This window comes from Falco naumanni, chromosome 1 (genome assembly GCF_017639655.2).
Source record: "Falco naumanni isolate bFalNau1 chromosome 1, bFalNau1.pat, whole genome shotgun sequence".
NCBI lineage: Eukaryota > Metazoa > Chordata > Aves > Falconiformes > Falconidae > Falco > Falco naumanni.
In genome coordinates this window covers 65643736-65666675 of record NC_054054.1, presented here as the reverse complement: position 1 = coordinate 65666675, position 22940 = coordinate 65643736, and the positions used below count along the sequence as shown (strand labels likewise).

The 22940-nt window shown below is 45.1% G+C and overlaps 1 protein-coding gene across 10 annotated transcripts in view; it reads left to right on the top strand.

Moving 5' to 3' along the window:
• Positions 1-21314, top strand: part of EPHA5 (EPH receptor A5) — a 210644-nt gene extending 189330 nt beyond the window's left edge. For 7 of the 10 annotated variants that reach the window (XM_040597106.1, XM_040597105.1, XM_040597096.1 and 4 more), the window contains 4 exons: positions 1333-1482; positions 6189-6382; positions 9345-9500; positions 17877-21314. In XM_040597106.1, the coding sequence (XP_040453040.1) occupies positions 1333-1482; positions 6189-6382; positions 9345-9500; positions 17877-17982 (606 nt within the window). In that variant the 3' untranslated portion in view covers positions 17983-21314. Of the gene's footprint in view, positions 1-1332; positions 1483-6188; positions 6383-9344; positions 9505-13250; positions 17853-17876 lie in introns of those variants that run through there. The other 3 variants (XM_040597073.1, XM_040597068.1, XM_040597103.1) reach the window with 2 other exon arrangements.
• Positions 21315-22940: the final 1626 nt, after the last annotated feature.

Below are 22940 nucleotides of genomic sequence, written 5' to 3'. Positions count from 1 at the left end.
CCCAACCTGAGAAAGAGCTGCTCCAGCCTCAGTGCTCTGTTCCATCCTTGTTCCATCCTTTCAGGCCATCAGCCCGCCTGTCCCAGTGCAAGGCCACCTGGCCCCACTGCTGTGGAGAGGGGGTGGACAGGACCCAACCTCAGCAGCACAGGCTTGGAGGGAGCCTCCTGTATTCATAGCAGTGATTGGCACACCTGGATGTGTCCTATTAGTGTGTTTTTCCAAGGGTATTGTTTTACGGGTGGTGGGAGCTCTCTGGGTTGTGTTTCCAGTTCCTGTGGCGATCTGGGAAAGGCCTTTCAGCTTTTGGCAGTCACGGACCTGCAACAGGACTCAGTGCACGGCTGGACCAGAGCCTCCCTGCGGGCTAGAGGGCTTGTGGCCAGCCCTGCTGCCATGTGCTAATTGGCACTGCTGAGAATCTGGCCCTTCAAGGCATGCAGTGATAAGCCTGTGAATAAATAATTATTGGAAGAAGGGACTTTTTAGAATTTGCTTTGAAAACGTGTTCCAAATTCTGCCTTTTTCCAATAACAAACACTGTTAGGGGGCATTCAGGGAGACCTTCCAATATTTAGCTCAATGCTGAGAGGAAGGGACTTCACAGTAAAATACATTTTGATATAAATCAAGGGAGACAACTCTTTAAACCCAATGAGAAAAGTATTCCTTAATCCAAGCTCCCCTTTCCCTCCCCTCTTCCTTCTCAGAGCTGGTCTGAAGTTAGATTTCTAAAATGGTAGAAAGGGGAAAAGGAAACAGCAAAGCACATTTGACAGCTGTGGCATCATTTTCAGTCCCACAGCAGAGGCCAAGCAGGCTGGTCTTTGCACACACAGACTTCTGTGCCTGTTATGCAGATCTCCCTGCAGGATCTGGGACCACATTAAAAAAAAAAAAAAGAAAAAGAGGGCATTACTTCCACAGCAATTTGCATGAAACCCTCATTAGATCAAAGTCTTCCTCAGTTGCAGAGCTGTCTGTTCCTCCCCCGCTCGCTCTCAGAAATGGAGGAACCGTATTCCCCTACCAACCCGTGCAACATAATTGAGATGTTGATCCTATACATGTCCCAGCATTCAAACAGCATTCAAACAGCAAACCTTCAGGACAGCCAATTAGCAGGCAGCCTACAAATGCTTATGGGCTGAGATAATGTGGAAAGGGGCCCCATGCTGTCAAACAGATTTACTTTAAAATTCGATGTCTCTTTCCAGAGAGAAAATAACATCCCTCAGTGCTCTAAGAAGGGCTGTTTTGTCCTCTTTTGCGTGTTCTCTGCCCTCTGCAATCTGGTTTTGGGGGATTTTTTTCCTTTTCTTTTCCTTCTAGGGAGGGAAGATCCCCATCCGATGGACAGCACCTGAAGCGATTGCCTTCCGCAAATTCACATCAGCCAGTGATGTCTGGAGCTATGGCATCGTGATGTGGGAAGTGATGTCCTACGGCGAGAGGCCTTACTGGGAAATGACAAACCAAGATGTAAGCGTTTGCAGGAGGTGCTGCGCGTTGGGACTTTGAGGGCTCAGTGTTCATTCTGCAATCAGAGAGGCAGGATGGGGACAAGAGGAGGATAACTGCTGTAAAAACGGCTTTGCTCCCCCATGCCAGACAAAAATGATCCTCCTGTTTGATGCTCTTTTTTTTGCAGCAGCAGCCCAGAACAGACTGTGCACAGAGAGAAATGTGTCTGCACAGAGGCAAGCCTGCTTCCCCCAGCAGACCACTGGAGCTTCACTAATGCTGTTAGAGCTGTAGCCTGTCCCTTCTCTGCTTAATGACAAAGGTCTGCCAGGGGATATATGCTGATAAACTGGCAGCATTTCAATTGTGTGTTCAAACCCCTGCTGCCACGTAAAGCAGAAACTCAAGAGAGTCATGGTAAGAGCTTTGTTTCCCTGCACAGAAGCTGGGTGATTTGATCTAGTGATGGCAGTCCAGAGAGCTGCATCTCAGTTGCCCTTGCATTGCTGATCTCAGGAGCGTAGTTTTGCTCCTGTTGTGAGCATCATGTAAGTCTGTGCTAATGTAAGCTCTCGTGGTTCGTTTGTACAGCACCTTTCAAGTTGTGTTCCCTTGCTTCTGTGCCCCAGTGCCCCCTTGAGCCTCTGACCTCAAGGCCACCCTCTGAAGCATCTCCAAACAAGGAGATGCTTGGGGACACTCTTCCTCCTGACTGCAGCTCTGATCTTAGCCTGTGTAAGGATCTCTTGATCCTATTGCAGGGCTACCTCCTACTCTGAGCTCACCATAAACATCTGTCCTTGTCTAAGGCTAAAAAAATTTAAGCCTGGGGTTGCTGGATTTTCTAGGCCACTCCTTCCTCTTCACATCTCTAAGAACCATGACGTGCGGAGGTCTCTGAGGATGCCAGCTAATGCATGAGGTCGGGGTCAGCATGAGGCATGCAGGGCCCCCAGCGCAGCTCTGTGATGGGAGGGAAACCGCACCACTCTGTGTCTGGCAGAGTCATTCCTTATCCCTCCCACTTCATCTCTGCAGCCCTGCCACCTGCAGAGATGCTGCTGCTGGCTGGGCAAAGCAAGCAGGTCCTTTCTCCACCATGGATTTCCTCTGGTCACACCACCTGATGTTTCACCCATTTTTTCTTTTTTGAGAAGCGTCCCTGTCCCCATGGCTTTCTGCTGTTTTGCTGGCAGAAAAGGCTCTGGCTGAGCATTGTTTCCCTTGTGTTTTGTCTGTGGGCCTTTGCCATCAGTGGGTGTTGCTACGGGTCACACTGAGCTGCTGTCTCATCTTGCTTCAAGTCCAGGTGTGGAAATGCGTGGTACCTTTGAGACAGTCCCACTGTGCTTCTTGCCAGGGAGACGAGTGCATTGTTTGGCATGAACACCCCACCGCTTCTGCGTTGCTGAGGCTGTCACTTTTGCAGGGAGTTTGGTAAAGCAGCATGTATCTACGCAGGGATTTGTCTCAATCAAATACGAAGACTTTCTTCTATAGCCTATGTAGAAAATGCAGCAATTGAGAGTCAAGCTTTTTTGGTCACGCTGAGAACTGTAACTGTCTTTAATGCTGATGCATTGGCATAGCCCAGATGTTGTTCAGTAAATGCCAGGCTAAGATTCAGGCTGGTGCCAGTGAAATAACACTCCATGGCCAGGAGAGTCCCTTGTCTGGATCATAATGTTATGAACATCCACACTTTGCAGAACCGTTCTGAAAAGCCCAAATGCTTGTATGCATTGTGGGGAACAGAGTGAATTTCACACTTGCCTGAGAAGAAGCAGATGGGGGACTGGTTTCTTTAGCAGCAGAAAGCAGAGGACTGGTGAGATGTTCATGAGCATCGGTTCCTGCTCAGGCTTTGCTTGGGTTACCTCTCTGCCTATGTGCAGTTGGCAAGTGCCTGGATGGTGGTGGCCTAGGAAACTTCATTCAGTGCTGTGGCATGTTTCTCATGTGATTTATGCCTTCTGTCTTTGTCTTTTGAAGGCTTCCTCTTCCTCTTTCCTCCTTTGCTTGTGTTGGCAGAAGAATCAGTGGTGTTAGGTACAGCATTGGCTTTTATGCAGAGGACCAGGGGGCTCTGCTTACATGAATTTTGGACTCCATTGCACAAGAGTTGCTTGTTGCATGGCGTGTAATTAAAGCACATCATTCACAGGCACAGTCGGTGATGAGCAAAATGTTTCTCACCATGTTACAGCCAGATTGTGTTAAGGAGGTGTAGTGCCATAGGGCAGGCAGCATTGTAACTGCAAAAGCTACAAACCACATTTTAAAGTAGTGCTGATTTCTGGGCAGCCTTCTAAAAATACGCTTTGACTCAACCACAAGATAAGGCTTTGGTGCAGGAATTGTTGAGAGGAATTTTGTGGCCTGTGTTACACAGGTTGCTAAGCTAAATGGTCACAGTGGCTGCTTTTTAGCCTTCAGACTGGTGATTTTATGAAAACTAAAAATGTTAGAGCTAAAAATGTTGGTTTGGTTTACTGGAATAGCCTATCCTAAATCGTCCTTTCCCAAACATCCAGTTCAGTTAACCCGATCCATACGTGAGTTGTGTTTGTCCGGAAAAGGAACAGGGACAAAAATGCCTCCTTATAGGTGCAAGTTTTAACTCTTCAAGTCTTACAAAGCAGTATGCACCAATGAATGGAACAGCAAATGTGCCATTTTCTTACTTTCTAAATATTGTGGTTGCTACAAGTACTCTGTCTTCATTATTTCATCCTTTTGCTCCTCTTACAGCCAGACCCCTAAGGCACCTTCAGATGCAAGAGTGTATTTCAGCGTCCTAGCTCCTCGCAGTATTCTGATACCATTTACATTGTATCGCCAGAACGAATGACATCCTGTAAATTGAGTTAACGCTATTGATTGTGATGTTACTGCCAGGAATATCAAACATGCATAACCCCGTTGCAGATGTAGTTCAGATATTCTGAGCTGTTGCCAGATGGTCTGCTCCCCGTCTTGCTACTATTTTCTTTCTGCTACAGCTGGAGGATGATCCGTTGTTGTTATAAATACAGACGTGGACACAGCAAATAACGTTCTTGTGGCTGTGCCACACTGAGGCTTTTTTAATAGGGCAGCTGCAAATTTGTTAGCAGGGATCAGCTGAAAAGCATGATGTGTAGAACGGACAGCACAGATAGCATAGAGCGTAGCGGGGTGGGGCTGTTTTTTGATGCTGTGAGCAAAAGCCAGGCCCCAGAAGAGATTTCTTCGCAAGCACGGGTTGGGTGGAGAGTGGTGTAACTGCTGCACTGACAGATGAAATCTTAGATGGACACAAAAGGACTGCAGATCTTGTGGGCCACATCTTCAGACATGCTGGCTACCACTGGAGAGGATTACAAATCCTTGCCCCACTTCTTTTCTACTGTGTACATCCTTAGGGAGTTTGAGATTCCCGCTACTGCTGCCCAGCCAGTCTGGCTCATTCCTGGGACTCTTCCACTTGGCAAAAAGCCCTGTGGTGGAGGATGATTTGAAAGCGATCCATGCGGTCCTGGATTTCACAGCCTTCTGAAATGCAATGCCAGCCTGACATGACTCTTCCTGTACTGCTCATATAGGGACTAAAGATCAAGAAAATAACTTCCATGCTAACCACAGAGTTTTCTTTTTAAATACAGGATGTTTTCAAATTGTGAGACAGTGCCTAAATGAATGACATCTGAGGTAGTCGTTGGAATCCAACAGTGAGGTCCTGTGGTTTTCCACACAGCAAAGAGCTGCTTCCAGCTCCTTTTGGTCAAGGAGTCTTGGTAGTAGAGGGTGTGAAGATGGGCTGCTGAGATTCTCTTGGCTTGGTCACAGGCCCTTGTGGCTTGAAACACAAGCTCATTCTCCTGAAAATTGTAATGGTTCAAAATGGGAACTGCTGGCCTTGGAGCCCTGCTGTACACTTATCCCAAACCTGGGAAAACAAGTTACTTCAGTTCTGCCCTCATTTATTAATTTCTGCTTTTCGAGAGGGCAGGCAGCGCATGTTCATACCACTTGTTTTAGATACAGAATCATAGATGGTTAGTATTTTAAATCAGTGCAACAACCCTCTCCTGGTTTTAATTTACATACTCTTGGGGTGACATTTTAAATTCCTGGCAAAAATGTGGCCACACTAAGAAACGACTAGACCCAGACAGCACTGAATGATATATGAGATGGTTGTTCTGCTTCTGCCTTGAATCCATCCATCAATTAGCATTCAAAGTCTCTTTTGAAATACAGTCAGACTTTTATTACTGTAATACAAATTTGTGGTCTAGCACATGCCTTTTCATTTAAAAAGAAGCCAACGTCTGAATAAACAAAATCACTGTGCTCCAAGAAGATGCCAGAAAGCCTGGTAGGATGCTTTTTGTGGACTTAAGATAGGCTCCGGGAGTTTCTTCGTATATAATGTATGGACCTTGGCTGAGCTTTGAACAAATGCAGCCTGACAGTGTGGCCCCCTGGTTGTAGCACTGCCTTGGCTTTCTAGATTCGTTTTGCAGTGACCAAAAATTAAGTTCTTCAACCCATCCTGTAGGAGATCTGAAAGATAGTGGCATTTACTGGGTTTGCCTCTGGGTGTGCAGAGTTGCGGGGCAGTGGGATTTTTTGTAAGCATATTGCTGGTCCCAAAGTTCTCTGTTTAAGTTAATTGGCATTTGGGAAAAAGGTGAAAGGAAAAAAAGCAACCCATCAGCCTCATGTTTTGTCTCCCATAGGTGATCAAAGCTGTGGAGGAAGGCTACCGCCTGCCAAGTCCCATGGACTGCCCTGCTGCTCTCTACCAGTTAATGCTCGACTGTTGGCAGAAGGACCGCAACAGCAGGCCCAAGTTTGACGAAATTGTCAGCATGTTGGACAAGCTCATCCGTAACCCAAGCAGCTTGAAGACGTTGGTTAATGCATCGAGCAGGTACAAACTGAGGCCAAAGCCATGTCTCAAAGCAAGATCCTTGTCTGAATAACCCACCTCTGGGTTGAATTACCACTTACTGTTTATCCCACACTTGTTCATGGGTGGATGTTTCTCCAGCTTCATTATATCCAGGGGAGTTTTCCCATATCAGCTTTTTCTGTTAAAATTGGCTGGTATGTGAGCAATTCAGTTACTCTGTAAATGTAGTTCTGCTGCCACAAAGAAAATTATTGTGCCTGTCTTTCAGAAATGGGAGTTTCAGTGGTATTTATAGGTCTATGATAAAGCTACCTGTGCTTTACCCCAAGGTCAGAGAGGGCAGGACTTAAGTGCATGAAGCAGGTAGTAAATGCTGCTCTAAATACCTGCTTGTTGACTTTATCTTGGTAATACAAATGAAGAGCATCTCTTGGGGAATCTCTTAGGAAGTGCAAAGCTCACGGTGTCCAAGAGAACCCTCCCACAGTTGTTCCCATGTTTGCTAGCCACCACCACCAGTTCTGACAGTCTTGGTAATCGCGAGAGGATCTCTGTGGTTCCCAAAGAGCTGTACACAAAACATTTGCTAAAACAACATTAAGTGAATCGAGCAGCTGGTGTGCAATTAAGCATGAATCTGAATAGCTGCATGGCTACAAGTAAGGTAAATATGGTCAAGAAATAAAGCTGCACTTAGGGAAAAAGAGATTAATATTTTTTAGTGCGTTTTAGTACTGGGATCTCCAATATACTGGAGTATTGGAGACAATTTTTCTTTTTTAGCTATAAGCACACAAGTATTACTTCTGAGCCATCTGTGTTGCTAATCACTCAGTCCCTTGCAAGGTCGTGAAGGAGTGATGAATATAAATCATTCACTGATGGCAGTGGAGCTTCCCTGATTAACACGGGAAGAGGCCCTTCAGAAAAGCTTATTCTCAGAGGAAAAAAAAAAAAAAAGACACGTCATTTTCCTTGGCCAGGAATGAGAGGGACGTAAGATGAGGTTAGACTGGTGGTGTGGACCAAAGCAGATGCACTGTTCTGAACTTAGACCCATCTGTCTCCACACCTTCCAAGTGAGTCTTGCACAGCTGCATGTGGTGAGTCTTGCCTGTTGCAGCTGGACCTCGCATCCCCATGCTGGCACGTCCCCGCGCATGGCATCTCATGCACTGAAAAAGAAGAAACACCAAATCTCTGTTAATTTTTAATTACAAGCTAGATCTGATTCCTCAGGCTATTTTACATGCATCATTTACCATCTGAAGAAGAAATTGCTCTTATTAGCAATTAGATGTAATATCAATCCCAGCAAACCTGCAGGAAAAGGTTTATGATAGCATAAAATATGTGATGTTTCTCTTTTATTTTCAGTTCAGAACAGTTATTTTCCAGGCCCGTTATGCAGTGGTTCGTGCACTCTTACACCAAACTGTTATGTTAGAAAAGAGGAAAATAAGCAGCAAACCATTTCCTAGAGTTGCTAAGCACTTTGCTGGTGTTTTATTCCATGAACAGGTCCATACAATTTCAGACCTTTCCTTTTTAAAGCTGCTGTGGGTATTTTCAATGTGAATGGAGCACCTGAACAGCCAGGTTTTGGGTCTGTGTTTCTATAGTCATAGATTGCTGTGCCTGCACCATAGTAATTCCAAATGAATCATAATTTCAACATACAGCAGCTGTAAAGGATTTTTTTATATATGTAATGTATTCTTTATGGAAATTCTCATTAATGCAAATAAGGAAGGAAGTCACTCTCTACATTACTGCGTGTGCATATCAGTAGGTACCTCCTGACATTAGTGATGAAAATCCACTTCTCATTATGATTACTTAGGAGTTTTGAATTCCTCATGTGTATAAAATGTTATGGGAAGCCATTATGTTCTTGGTACTGCAAGTATTCACATTTTATTGGACCTTTCAGCATTGCTATTAAATAAACAAATAATACTAATGTGCTCATAAAGTATATAAAGATTCCTGAAGTGCTATAGTAATATAATATCCCAGCTCTCCTTCCAGTTGAAAGTCTTTTAAGTGTAATCCTCACCATCAAGAGGCTTGACCCCAAAAAACTTTTTTTTTTTTTTTACCTGTAGGTAATAATTTTTATGCAAGACTTACGTTAGCTGTATCCTGCTTTACAAAAGCAGGGGACAAATGTAGTTTCTTTCCTGGCTGACCTTGGACAAGCTCCCTTTGCTCTCTGCGCATCATTAGTAGGGTGGTGGACCTGTACATAGCACGGGTCACTTGTGCCAGGTACTGTATCTCTGTTTCTGCTGTGGTGAAGGGTTATTATTTGCCCGCATTGCTTCTTCCGTGTACGGCATAACGGAGCAGGTAGCAATTGCCACGGTGAGGTCTTGAGTGAGGGTGCAGGAGCAGGAGTCTGCCTCTGCTTTCAGGTCTGGAGCGTGGTTGGAGCGTTGCTGCTCCCTGCAGGGCTCGCCAGGTGCTGCCCACATCCAAAATCCCCCTGCGGGAGCCGCCGCCCCCGAAGTGTTGACAGCAGCCTGCCATTGATGGCCACTGCTGGGAAATGTAATTTGGGTTTCGGCTTCCAGGCTCTGGGCTGTCTTAAGTTAATTATGAGCTTTACAGGAGGAGGAGGAGGAAAACAGAGCGGGAAGAGTGAAACCGAAGACTTTGAAGAGTGACCAGGGAGCGTGATAGAAAAGGAGCCTGCTTGTGGGTGAGAGGTGGCAGGGTGGATGCTCGTCCTCTCCTCTCTCTGCTTGCAGTGAGAACAAGAAGTGGCAGGAGGTAACTCAAACGTGGGTGAAGTCACAGGTGAAGGATATGTTTGATACACTGCGTATCGAGCCTGCTGGGAGGATTTAGGCTGCAGCAATCACTGAAAATGCAACGAAAGAGTCATCTTTACTGTATAAAAATGCAAGCAACTGAGTCACGTTGGGTACATCTCGATACTGATTCTGTTTGCTGCTTTGTTTTTGCTTGCCTTTAGAGTATCAAATCTGTTGGTAGAGCACAGTCCAGTTGGGAGCGGTGCCTACAGGTCGGTGGGTGAGTGGCTGGATGCCATCAAAATGGGCCGATACACGGAGATCTTCATGGAAAATGGATACAGTTCGATGGATGCTGTGGCTCAGGTGACCCTAGAGTGAGTAGTTGCCCAGATCGTTTTTGTTTGTTGGAATGGGGGGGCAGGGGGAAGTGGTGGGCAGCCAAGGGACAGACAAACAATTAAAAAATACGCAGGGATGAGGCTGCAGAAAGGGAAACTCTTACCCTTTGTTTGCAGTCAGCACTTTCTCTTTTAGCATCTGTATTGATGATAACAAATGCAGGCAGGAGTAAAACTTACGGTCACTGCAGCCAGTACTTTGGCTCCTTTGCTCACAGAAATTAGTGCTTGAGTTTGAATAATTGCCAGGCCATCCTCTCAACATAATAGAAGTTGATTATTTGGGGTTACCAACAAATAAAAAAAACCACCCTACTCGTAAATGTATAGGAGCTAGAGTCACTACTGAAGTATACTGTCTTTACACTGGATTAGCTGGTTTCACAGTTCATCTGGACATAACCAAGTGGACAGTCAAGCCCAGTAAGGCACAGAAATAGTATTCAGCACTAACAGAAATAGGCACAGATACAGACAATGACAACAGAAGAGCATCGGGAAACCCACAGCTGTAGGGGACAGGGTCCCTGGCCAAGACTTTTCCTTCTTAGTGTGCCCTTGGTTTTTGCACGTAGGTATGACTGCAGTTGGGGTTACAGCATTCAAATGACTTTGTAAATGCCTCAGGGCTGCTGATTTGTTATGCTCCACCTTTAATTGCCTGCCTTGCTTGCATAATTATGTCTGTACTTTCCTCATGCCGCTTACTCAAACCCGCCCCAGAGCCTGCCTTTCTATCTGGGTTAAATTGAGCTTAGTTTACTGCAGGCGTTAAGGCAGAATGGGAAGGATTATGCTCCATGCCACTTTGGAGAAGGTTGTGGCTCCTCTGACCACGTGCCGATTGCCAGTGCACATACAGACTCATTGCCGATGTTTAGGACTAAAAGAAGAAAAATCCCCACACCCCAAGGACCACAGCATTTATCCTGTGTGCCGTAGGGCTTGCTGTGGAGTTCACCCTACAGGGTAGGGGGCCCTTGCGCACGATACAAGTCGGTAACATCTCTGTGGAGTTCAGTTTTGTGTTACATGCAGAGAGGGAGGGCAGGCCCATATCTGTTCTTACTCAGGTTTTATTTGTTCCACTCACATCACCAGTATTTGTCCCTTACACCTGAACTCATTCACTCTGTCCTCAGAGATTCACATTAAAACCCTGAGCTAGAGATTAGCAACTGTCTAGGGAGTCAAGGTGCATGGATTTCTGCGTAGATCCTTTTTTGGGTGCCTGAGACTCTTATGTGGAGTTTCCCAGCCTAGTCCTGCAATTACGTGCCACGTTACTTTGGCTTTTGAAGACTCCACGGTTCCTTACCTGCTCATCTGATATGGCAGCGCCCAGAAACACCAGGCTTCACAGCTCCATTTAGACTGGTGGTCTACAAACATTGACCAAGGAAGAGGTCCATCCCCAGGGTGGTCAGAGTCCATACATCAGGAAGACCTAGACAGAGGGTGAGTGGGAAGAGGAGGAATAGGGTAAGGCAGTAATTTAAGAGAAAAGGTAAATGCTGGAGCGTTCCTTCTACTGTGTCACCTCAGTCCTATAACCAAACCAAACCATTTTCCAGTTGAAAATGCAGGTTGTCTAAAATGTATCACAGCCTTGTTGCTGTTTGGGTGAATTAGTTCTATCAAGGAAGAAAACTGGGTTTCACAAAAGCTTCCAGTTTGTTCCTCATTAGGATTTTATGCAATTTCAAGAGCTCTAAAAGAAGTACTTGGAAGTAAAATGCTGTGGTTTGTGTCAGAGAAAATGTTGATTTTGAGCCCAAATTAATGGTCATTTTTGACAGTAAATTAGAAGTTCAGTTGCTCATGTAGCTTTAAACAGTCTTAGCGTCCCTCTGTGCTGACACAGTCTTAGTCCCGCTGACAAAACTATTCCTAACGTCCCATTTTCTTGAGTGCAACATTTCAGATTGTGAAATTATCTCCTTAATTTGACTTTAAAATGGAAATAATTCCCTGTATTTGCTCTTTGGTATTCCAGACATTTCAAAAGTATCCCCAGAATCTTTTCAGGCTACTCCAAAAGTACTTCAAAATGGTGGGGTTTTTTTTCCAGTTGGCAGTGAACCAAGAAATCCATTATCTGTACCATTCTAGCCAGAAAGCGAGTTGGTTTAAAAGTCCTTAAGTAAGGTTATAGCTACCAGAGATAGCTCTGACCCTCACCACCTGCAAACCACCTCTAAGGCCCCCTCCACCAGGTCCCAGTGTCTTCTCTATAGCACATATGCCATCCTGCTCTGGTTCTTTACTGGCCCCAGTGGAGACAACATGTCTGAGCTGCTTCAGCTTTCTTCCAGGCTTTTACAGCAGTAAAGCAGTGCAGAGGAGCTGATGCCTGGGAGCCTAGGGAGCTTCTGGATTTATTTTTTTTTTAAGCCTAAAGGAGACATTTCATAAATCCATCTGGTATTTCAATTGAAACTGAAAAAAGGTTGAAACTAACTCCAGCTAGTCAGTTATCCGTGCCAGCAAATGAATTCCTCCCCCAGCTGCCTTGAGCAGAGATGCTTGTGTGAGTCAGGCTTGGTTCTTCAGCAGCTCAGCCCGTGCACCTGTGCATCGCGGTGGTGACTTAGCAAGAAGGTTTGACCCCACTTGGGTCTATTGTTGGGAAAGCTGTGAAAGGTTCATTTAATAAGACATCCAGCCATCCAGATCAAGACCTCTCTCATCTCTCTTAAATAAAGTAAAAAAAAGACAAAAGACTGGATTCTCAGCTATTAAGAAAGGAGAGATCGTCATAGTGGCTTAAGAGGAAAGTTGTCCCGTGTTGAAGACCTGAACCACATGCTCAGGCTGATATAAACTGGCAGATTGCCCTTAAAATCAACAAATTAGGGGAGGGAAATGGCTCCTGGGTGGGCTTAGCTGAGACTCTCATGGGTTCTCCAGTAAATAAACACCAGAACAAGGAAAGTTCTTTAAAGGTTAATATGTTGGGGGTGTTGGTTTTCTGGAGGTTTTCATTTTTTCTCCCTGTAAAAGAGAACAACAAAACATTTTGTAGTCTGCAAAGGAGAATTCAGGTTAAATATTCCTTGTCATTTTTAAAAGAGGCAACTGTTCAGTATATTCCAGAGCTGGGACTTGGGGGGATTGGGTGAAAAGATGATCTGAACATCTGAAAGTAGCTTGCTTTCCCCAAATGACATCAGTAAAACATTCTCTACAATTTAAGAGGTTGCCTTCAAATGCCATCCAAAATGATCTTCCCTGAATTCAAACTGCATAGGACACATGTGAAAATTAGATAGAGAAAGGAGAACTGGATAATCACTGCCAGAAAAGGCAGAAAAAAATACGATGAATGTAAAGAATTCCTAAAATCTACTGAAAAAACAATCACTAGTGCTGTAGTAGGGGTTGGCTGTAACGCTGACAGGACTGGTGACTGTGGGCGCTCACCTTTGTGGCCTCTTTACAGGACCTGGTTGAGGTGGTAAATGTTCAGCTTTTTTTTTTAATCCCCTGCCAACATGCAAAGCAAAATCCTGATTACTGCCCTGCTTCTTTCAAACTGGTGGCTTGATGCATTTGTTCCAGAAAAGGGTAGTATTAGTGACAAATTGCTGAAAGCAAAAGATGAAAAAGCTAAAACTGGTGAATATCGCCCCAAGTCCTGAGCTCTGCCTACTTAAGCAAAGACCTGAAAATGTATGTGTTCAAACAAAGAGTGATTTTCTACATTTAGCTCTAATTCTTGCAAAGGGACGAATCACCTTGTGAAAAGTGGAGCCTCACCCTCCACCCCCTCTTTCCAACTGGATATCAGACTTGAAGGCAACCTTTCCAGTGGACCAGACCTGCTCTTTAAACTTGTGGACCACCTAGTGACTTTGAGTGTGTCTGGAGCTCTTTCAATCCACTGCAAGAATAACTTTACCAGGACAATACTCAAGGATAGATAGATCCATGACATGAGTTTCAGTCTGACCCTTGACTGGACCAGTTACTAACCATGTGGACTACATACTTCCACCTTTTGAAAGATCTGTACTCACTGAATCTCAGGACACCCTGTTGTTTGTTGTTAGATGAAGAGGTCTGAATATTTGTAATAATATGTGCTGTGTTGCTTTGCATTGTATATTTTTTTTTCTAAAATAAAATAAATTATTTATTAAAAGTTATACTGGATGAAGATGGTTTAAGAGTTCACCTGCTCTAGATGCTTATTCTTAACCTGAAATCTCAATCCTGAGATTGTGATACTGTATCTGCTTCTGAACAAACCAGTGCTCATCTCATAATCGAGTAGGACAGGAATAATGAATAAGAGCAGATGAACTCTTAAATATATTTTTTTTTTAAATGTCCTCATTTCATGCCTAAGTCCCTAGCAAGTGGATTCCTTTTTTTCTTTAGCGTCTTCTTTGAGGTTCTTCTTCTTCCCCCTCATTCAAACTGACAACTAACTCACTCCATGAGTAGTCCCAGTCTGCATGGGCAATTGTAGAGCTACACCACATGAAGAAGAGTGGTGCAATCTGGCCTGGGTGGGAGATGAAATACAAAATATCCGTGGTGGGTTGACAACTGCCAGCCGCAGAGATCTTTCAGCAACCTGGCCCTTTTGCTTGCATGACTAACTGGCTGATAAAGGGGGTTGTATATTATGTGGCAATCCAGTCCTAGTCTGCACTGTGTTTGACAGACTGGTCCATGGTGTATAAGTAGTTCTGTTTGTGAATAAAATGTTTGAAATATATTTCTTACAACGTGGAGACCATGAATTCAACCCTTGCAAATGGATGTTGCAGGGAAGGGGATACCATGTTGTCCCTGCCATGTTGCAGCTGGGCTTTCGTGCAAGGCAGTGGTAAGAGAGCAGCGTGCGTGCAGCTGTATACAGGCTGTTTGGGATGAGCCGACACAAATTTTCCCCTTTATTTCCTCGGCTTTTTGGTGAACTTCGGTCAGCTTCTTGCTACTGTGTTGGCAAGTGATTCAAATTCCTGCCTATTTCTATTTTCAGCCCTACGTGAATGAGAGAGAAGTGAAAAAGGGAGAGTTCTCCCTGAAACAAAGATAAAATTTGTCTCATTGCTAGGAGGATCAAGTATTTTGAAGCAGGGAGACCCCCCCAGCGCACAGGTTCACGTATGTCCGTGGCCTCAGGGAGCGCCCACGTTCCTGCCACAGCAGCACACACAAAACCCAACGCCGGGGGTCAGGTCACTTGCGGGGCAAGGTGCAGCCTGGGTCCTGATCACAACTGTCATTTGCCCGTGGGTCTCAGTTGTGCCTTTTCTTGCAGGGAATTGCACAGTTCTATTGCAAAGCCCCGGCAGATACCCATACGCATCATCTCTGCAGAGCTGAGCCCAGTGAAATTACCAGTTGGCTGCGGTAATGTGAGCCAGGCAGCTCTGGAGTGGAGCTTGAAAACAGTTGTATTGCAGCCCTTTGGCACAAAGTTAATTTTTTTTTGGTCCCAAAACCAGCTGGTTTGCGCACTCAATTTTGTTTAAAATTGGCTTCTGCCTTACACTGCTTTAAGTCCCTCAGCACTGAGTGCACAGGCGTGTGCAACGTGCTGTAAGTCACGCTTGAAAAATGGGAATTAAAGCTGCCTTCTCTAGGTGGTTTGTGAAAAGTTTTGTTCCTGGCTTTGCAACTTGCAAGGTGGCTTTTGAATAAAGCTGCTGATTTTATAGTAGGTGAGCATCTGGCAGCTCAGGAGCTGTTGTCTTCTGGTCTGTTGTTGCGGAGGTGAAGGACCCCCCAGTAGTGTTTTTTCCCCTCTCTGAGGAGTCCCCCTGCTTTTGGCCGGTGGCTCTGCATTTGAGGATTTGATATAAAAAAAAAATTAAAAAATAGACTGGATCCCCTGGTGAGCAGCTAATGGATTGAAACCAGAAACTCCTTTTTCTTCTTTCTCACTTGTAAATCAATGAGGCACTCCTCAAGGATATTGAGTTAATCCCCCCATAAGGGAAAAAAAAGCTGTGTAGTGAGTAGGGTTTTTTTTTTATTATTGGGCTGGTGGAGCTGCCTGTGAAATGCCAAGACGTACATGCGTTTCTCAAAGTTTCAGGCTGTTTTCTTCTGCATAACATGCAAGAGTATCAGAAAGAATACACCTGTGAAATATGTGGTGCTGGATTTTCAAAAGAGCTCAGCTTGCACTTTAAATACCTGGGGGTGGGGGTGGGGGGAACACCTGAATTTTCAAAAAGTGCCAGCAGAGTAGTGCTCAGCAGGGGGAAGGCAGATGCTGGCTCTTTTAAAAATCAGGTCCTATACTGGCTTGGGTTTTGTTGGGTTTTTTTCATCTTTGGTGTGAACTTCCAACTGTGCTGTGTACATAAAATAAATTGCATGTAACAATAGCACTACTACAATTTCCTTCATTATTAAGATGGCTTGCTGAACTAGTTTCACAATTCAGTGGAGGAAGAAATGAAAGCATGTCCCCCTGAGAAGGTAGACACCTTTTGCAGGTGCTGCAGCCTTTTCTTTACGAGGTAAGGAGCATTGCTGATGTGTCTCATTGACCTCCCTTGCTCCATGCCCCTTACATTGTGATTTCCCCTATGCATCGGCAAGATGCATCACTGAAAAATGAATGAAGTGTTTAGTCTGGAGCAGAAAATCTGGTATTTTCTAAATCAAAAGGCTGAAAGTGTGACAATCCTTGGAGAACAACGTATCTAGTTTTTGGCTTCAACCAGCTTATGTGTTAACTTATCAACCTTCACTCAGGATTGCTTTTTATTCAAAGCAATGTTCATCTATGTAATTTTTGGACATGGATGGTTGGTTGTATTTGCATAGGAGTCTTTATCTAGAACGTGAAGCTGCTAAGAGAGGTACACTGCCATGGGTAGCTCATGCAACATCGTGTGAAAGCTCTTTGGTGGTCATTGCTTGTGTTCACCTGCAGTCCAGCACGTGGCAGTGCTGTGAGCTGCAGGCCAGGTTTGCAGTATGTCTCAGGTGATGGTCGGGATCCTGGGTTTTGCCGATGATCCCCAGCCCTTGCACGTGCCCGCCCTGCCAGTGTAGTTTCCAAAAAGCACCTATGTGTTCAAGGAGGTCGCATCCTGATGTCTTTCAGTGGAGAGCTTTCTCTTAAAAGACTTGCACAAAGGGTGTCAACAGCTCTGGGAGTCACACGTGTATTGGCAAGACCGTAGAGCCCAACTTTGAAAACATCTTTCATTCAGTCCAGCGTGGAGGTAGAAAGTGAGGGGCTGATATTTCTCTAGTGGAAGTCTTCAGACAAAACACCATGTCTCCTCTAAGTCAAACTGCCTGTCTAACTGCCTGTGTCTTGTGTTGGAAACACAGATGCACCTGTCTTGATGTTTCTTCCAAGCTTTTATTCCTATATTTTATTTCTTAACACTTTTCCCCCTAGAAAGAGATCCCTACAATTATACTCTGCCGTAACCATAGCCTTACCCTGGCTGTAGATATGTCATTGAATCTGATCACCCAAGGTCCCACTCTCCAGGGGACAAATTGTTCCACTCCTGTCTTTAGATGGGATAAATTGTCCACTGGATGTGCCTCTTTCATGCCATCAGCATGAACCTTGGGGATTACCTTTGCCTGTACACCTAAATTTTAGAGAGCTGAGCTTCTGAGAAAACGATCTTCCCTCCTAACCCTGCATTTTACATAAGCTATCTTGTTCTGCAGCTTTCCTGTAATGGCAGCCCGGTAGACAGACTCAACACAAATGCCTTTGGCTTGTAGAATTCATCCCCAAAAATAAGAAACGTGGGTTTATGGGAAGATTTGCAAAGGCCCAGAGAGGAGCTGCATTGCCAGTTCCCATTGATTTTAGGTGGTCATCGGGGCGATGGCCATGCTCAAGGCTTTTGCCCTTCAGCTCTCTGTAAGAGCTGGCTCTAAGATGGCAGTTTGTGTATCTTTGTATTTTCCTCATCCGAAGAGGAAGGAAGCATGGACTGACCTCACTTCTCACTGCTCGTATCTGAGATCAAATACCAGCCTTTCCCAGGAGAAGAGGAAAGTGCAACGCAGGCTTTCTTACATTGCTTTTCTCTTGGAAATAGGACTTTTCACACCTAGCAAAGTCCATGGCCAAAGGCGATGCTGGCACTTTGCTGTCCAGCTTTTTTCCTTGGCCAGCAAGGTGATCTCAGTCAAATCCCATCACCTCTCCGAGATGCTGTCAGCCATTAAAAATAAAATAAATTTTAAAAATGGGGGAAAATGAAGCTTGCCAACTAAACTTGGCTTTGGGAGCTGCCAATGGTAAGAGATAGATGCTGGCAGCAGCGTCAGTGCGCGCGGCGCGTAGTGTGCGTGGCGGCATGTGCCTGAGAGGTCCCTGGAACCAACATCTGCTTTCTCCCACAGGGATTTGAGGCGGCTGGGAGTGACACTTGTTGGTCACCAGAAGAAGATAATGAACAGCCTTCAAGAGATGAAGGTCCAGTTGGTGAATGGGATGGTGCCGTTGTAACTTGGTTTTAAAGTCGCTTCCTCAAGTGGGTCGATCCTGCACTTTGTACACTAGCCCTGAGATTTATTTTGACTAAAAAAAAAAAAAGGAAAAGATAAAAAGGGAAATTCAGTGCTTTCTATAACTGAAGGATGTTGGCCTCTGCCGCAGCATTTCTAAAGCAGTGTTTGACTAAAGTTTTCCTTTTCTTCCTATTTGTGTCCTCATTTTCATGAAGTAAATGTAAGATGCATGGAACATGGAAACGAGTCTGCTGTATGTGGGGTTAACCCGTCTCTTAAGCTTCAGCAACGACAACAAGCCTTCCCAGCACACGTCTGTACATGGGACATATATATATATACACACACACACACACATATATATATATGTAGCACCTTTATATACTGAATTGCAGCAGCACATGGTAATACTTCCAAGGACTGACTTGAGCAGAGGAGTTTTGTAGCCATTCGTGGGCTCCCAAAAGCTGCAGTTTGCTGAAGTTTAACTTCAAGTCTTACTTGTCTACAGAAGTGTATTGAAGAGCAATATGATTAGATTATTTCTCAATAGATACTTTGTTTTGTAAATTTGAAGAAGAAAAAATGCTGTTACACAGCATTAAGTTATAGAGACTAGTGTATAAACATGTTGCTTGCTCCATGGCAAATACAATACAGGGTGTATATTTTTTTTGTTTCCTCCCTCTGTGTTACCAAGTTATTTTCATTTGCTCTTCTGGGAGGATAATACGTGACTAAGATGTATATACTGTACAGTTTGCTACGCATCAGGTACAAGATTGGGGCTCTTTCCTTGGTTTGTTCTTTTTTTCCCTCCCTCTTTTGCTTCTTTTTGTCTCCCTTTTGTGTTACTGCCATGCTTGGTATTTCTGCTCCTGTTTGGTTTGAGCAACATATAAAGCCTTCAGGAGTTTTGATTATGTGTATGAGGTAGAAGGAATCTGTTTAAATAAAAGATGTCGCCCCTTCCTTTCCACTGTAGCCTGGGGATGTCCAGAAGAAAAGTAAAACATCTGGTTCTCAGTGGCCTCACACGGTATCGGGTTTTGCGTGTACGAGTCCTGCCCAAAGGTAGCGTGGGATAACATGCCTCCACACTGGTGTTTGAGCCCAGCAGCCATCACCCAGTGTGGCCTCTGCCCCTGTCCTTGGCACCCAGGAGAGAAACCACAAGGTGGTTTTAGCTGGGAGGCAGGCATTTTGCTGTTCTTATTACAGAGGTTAAGTCCTGGTGTGCGGAGGTGAGCCCGCAGTCATGCAGCATGGAGATTTTGCAGTATCTTTCCCCCCAAGTGGTGCTGCTGGTGGGATTCTTTTGGGAACTGTGCTGTCCCAGCTTGTCTCTCTGGGCATTTTCATCTGGGTATGGAGCTGGCCACCTTGGGGCAGTGCAGAGAGGAGGGAAGAGCAGACCAGCCCAACTGGTCGCAGCAGTGGCATCCCATGGGCGAGAAGGTCCCACTCATCTGGAGCTGGCGCAGCTAGAGTCAGCACTTGGTTGTAGCTGGTTGTGTCCATTAAAGCTCAGAGCTGCTGTTTTCAGAGGGACCCAAGGACAACCCAGTCCCCTGGGAAGCCCACCAAGAAACAGTTTGTGGCTGCCCTCCTCCTTTTGTTGTAGATAGGATTAATCAGCACAGTTGATTTGTTATTCATAGGTTGTGTGAAGGCTTTGGTAAAGATAAGGATTTAAAAATGGCTCAGCAGAAGGCAAGTGTTTGTTGTTTCTCTAGATATATTGCTTCCTCAGAGGTTAAATAGCATCTTGTAGCATCCTTCTTTGGTGATAACATCAACAGAGTGACTTGCCGCAGCTCCCTTTGTCCTTGGTGCTGCAGAGCCAAGCACGAGGAGCTCATCCAGAGCTGAAAGGAGGCCTGCGTCCTTCACATCTTGCAGAAGCAGGTGTTGAATGCCGCCTTCAGCTGTTCCAAAGGTCTTTCTTCCATTTCCCTGAAGCCTTTGGATGAGATTTGATGCAAGGAACAGTTTCTAAAGAAAAGAGGAAGGTCTAGTTGGACAGGGTTGGATGGATTTTATTTTTTTCTTAGCAGCAGGGCTTTGCTTGCTTTCATTGGGGGTTTCTTCAGGCAATATTTGCCTGTTCTGAAATGGCCTGCTCCTCCTCTGTGAGTTGCTGCCGAGCTCTTAGGAATCGGGAGAAATGGGAGGGAGAGGAGCTGCAGCGAGGTCTGACAAATCTTGATGGTGTGATTTCTCATCCTGTTGTTTCATTTTGGCAGCCACTGGACCACAAAAGAGGAAGGGGGAATCAAGACATAACAATTTTGGTGCGGAAAAGAGATTTGTCATATAATAAATAAGATTATTAGAGCTGTCAGCAGAACAGTCTTGGGATTATTTGTGCATCCCTGCCTGCAGCACTTGGGGAAAATAACCTGTAGGAAGACAGAAACAACTCATTTTGTCAGGAGGAATCCTTGAGTTGCCGTCCACATCCATCGGCCGCACCGGGAGAGATGCTATTAGCAAATATGCAGCATTTTCTGCCTGTCATCTCTGTTCATTCCTTACCTGTTGGGTCTGCAGGAGGAGTTGGGTTTGGTCTCTTTTCCTGGACTTTTAACAGCAAAATCCCCTTTACACCATTTGTGGGGTTTTAAAGGCATATGCAGTATGTCTGGGATGCATACCAGATGCTGGCGTAACCTTCAAAATAATTAACCAGTGGAAAGCAAACTGTTCTTAAGCCAGACTGCGTTTGTAAATAGGGCACCTCTTCTTAGTCCCTCCAATAAATAAATAACCTCTTCTATTTATTTCAAGAGCTGTTCTTGTTACAGATATCTGTATAATAGGCTTTGTCTTGGAGCTAAAAATAAAATACGATGGTGTTTTTCACAAGTAGGGTCCAAAAGTTACAGCTTTTATGTCCACAAGCAAATTCCAGAGACAACAGAGGTTTTCAGTTGCCATGCAAGAACTGCAAGTACTCTGTATTTGGGGCATGATCGTATGTAGCGGGGTGCAGCAGAACAAGATGACAGTAATATTTTACTGGTTATGCTCTTTGTAAGGGCTGTAGGTGGATTTCCTGCCTACGATAAGTCCAAGTGCTTTGCTTTTCCAGCTTGCTACTGCTGCAGCTGGTCCAACAAATACTTTTTTTCCGGTCTATTTTGCTGCTAATTGTGAGGAAGATATTTCAAAGGATCTGGGAGGTGAGAAGGCTCTTTTCAATATAGTTTTTCATTTTGGGAGAAGGAAGTGTCCCCAAGCACATCTTGTGTAGACTGACCCCCTTTCATTGTATAGCTACCATTTGGGAAAATTACCTGAGCATAAAAAAGGAAGACTGAATTAAAAGAAAAAAAAAAGATCAGTTTAAAATTCTATTTATTCTTTCAATATGTTAACAGCAAGAAGAACAAAACATGAAGGTAAAATTCTTTTTTGTCTATTCAGTGTTGAATATAATGTAGAAAGTCCCAGTGGTCAAGAAAGTGTGACTCCTTGGGCTGCTGTGGTCTTGAAATTAGTCGTTAAGGCATATGTAAGATACATCAGTAGCAGTCTTAAGAGTAATGCTTAGTTTCCAATCCTTTATTGTAATTCCTTAGGGCAGGTAGGGTGGGAGCTGGTGCATCCAGCACTGCCAGAGCCGCAGCATCCATCTCAGCTCCTTACATCAGCGTTTTAACTCGTAGGAGACTGTAGCATTGCTGTATTTATTCCTCCCCTTCCCCCGCTCCCAACTCCTTGGATGCTCTCTGTGCATTTTGTTTGTGTACATGGTTTTTTTTTGTAGTGTAAGATATGAAATTTTCTATTTTTTCATAAAAATAAAAACCTTTGACTAACAGTGACATCCAGTTGTGGATCACATGCACGCGTGCCCCTTCAGCTTTCCAGGGATCTTCAGGAATTTCCCCCTTGGAAAGGAAATAAATTCTACTTATTTTTTCTCTCCTAAACATGGTCTTGGTGCTAATCTTGTGGTCCCTGGGGAAAGAGGGGCCTCTGGGATGAGGGACTCATGTAGACCCCACGTGAGGGCATCCTACCATGTTATGGGCCGTTCTGTCTTTCCTCTGTTTTTATTTTGGGAGGGAAGCCTGCGTTGTAGTCTGGTTTGTGGGGAAAAGCACCTGCCAAACCAACCAAGCCCCAGAGCAACCCCTGGCCACATCATTCCCCCATCCCTCAGAAATACCAATTTTTTGTGATCCCCCCTGAACTGAATTTCTGTGATTTTGGGGCAAAGGGGGGGGGGGGGGGGGGGGCAGCAGGCCAATGGCCAGCTGGAGCACCTGCCACCACCCACCATCTCCCCTGCCCCATTCCACCCCATTCCTCCCCTGCCCCATGGATTTGGGGGCAACCTCATGCTGTAGAGGGACACGGGCCAGCCTTAAAGAGAGGTGTGAAAAGGCAGGGGTGGGAAAGGCCAAGGGGCAAGGGGGAAAGGTTGGCCTGGAAGAGGTCTTAATGGAGGTGGTGGTGGACAACCAGCATCTTCTGACTCCTGCAAGATGACCACTGCTGGAAGACAGAGGGGAGAGCTGTGGATGAGGATGCTGATTCTCCCGACATCATGGGAAGCCACAGCAGATGATGGGTGGTATGTTCATAGCCCGGCCAGGAAAGGCGTGGTAGGCTGGGATACAAGGGGAACACCACTTTAATAAAGGGAGCACAAGGTCAGTTGGGTTAACAAACTGAGATTGTCAGCAATTTGGATAAAATATCTCTGGATTGACATGCAAGTTCCCATGCAGTGTATTTTTTTCAGCCTGGGGTTATCTGCTGCTGGACCATGATGGTGGCAGATGCTGGGAGGGAGCAGAGGGGCTCTGGGGACAGAGGAAAACCAGTATCAACTTGCCCCATGTAGGTAGCATCCTTGATAGCTTCGTGGAGGCGGAGAGCCTGCTAAGGGGAAAGCAAAATGGGAAAACTTTGAAGAAGCTGAAGGTGAAATAGCTTTGCAGG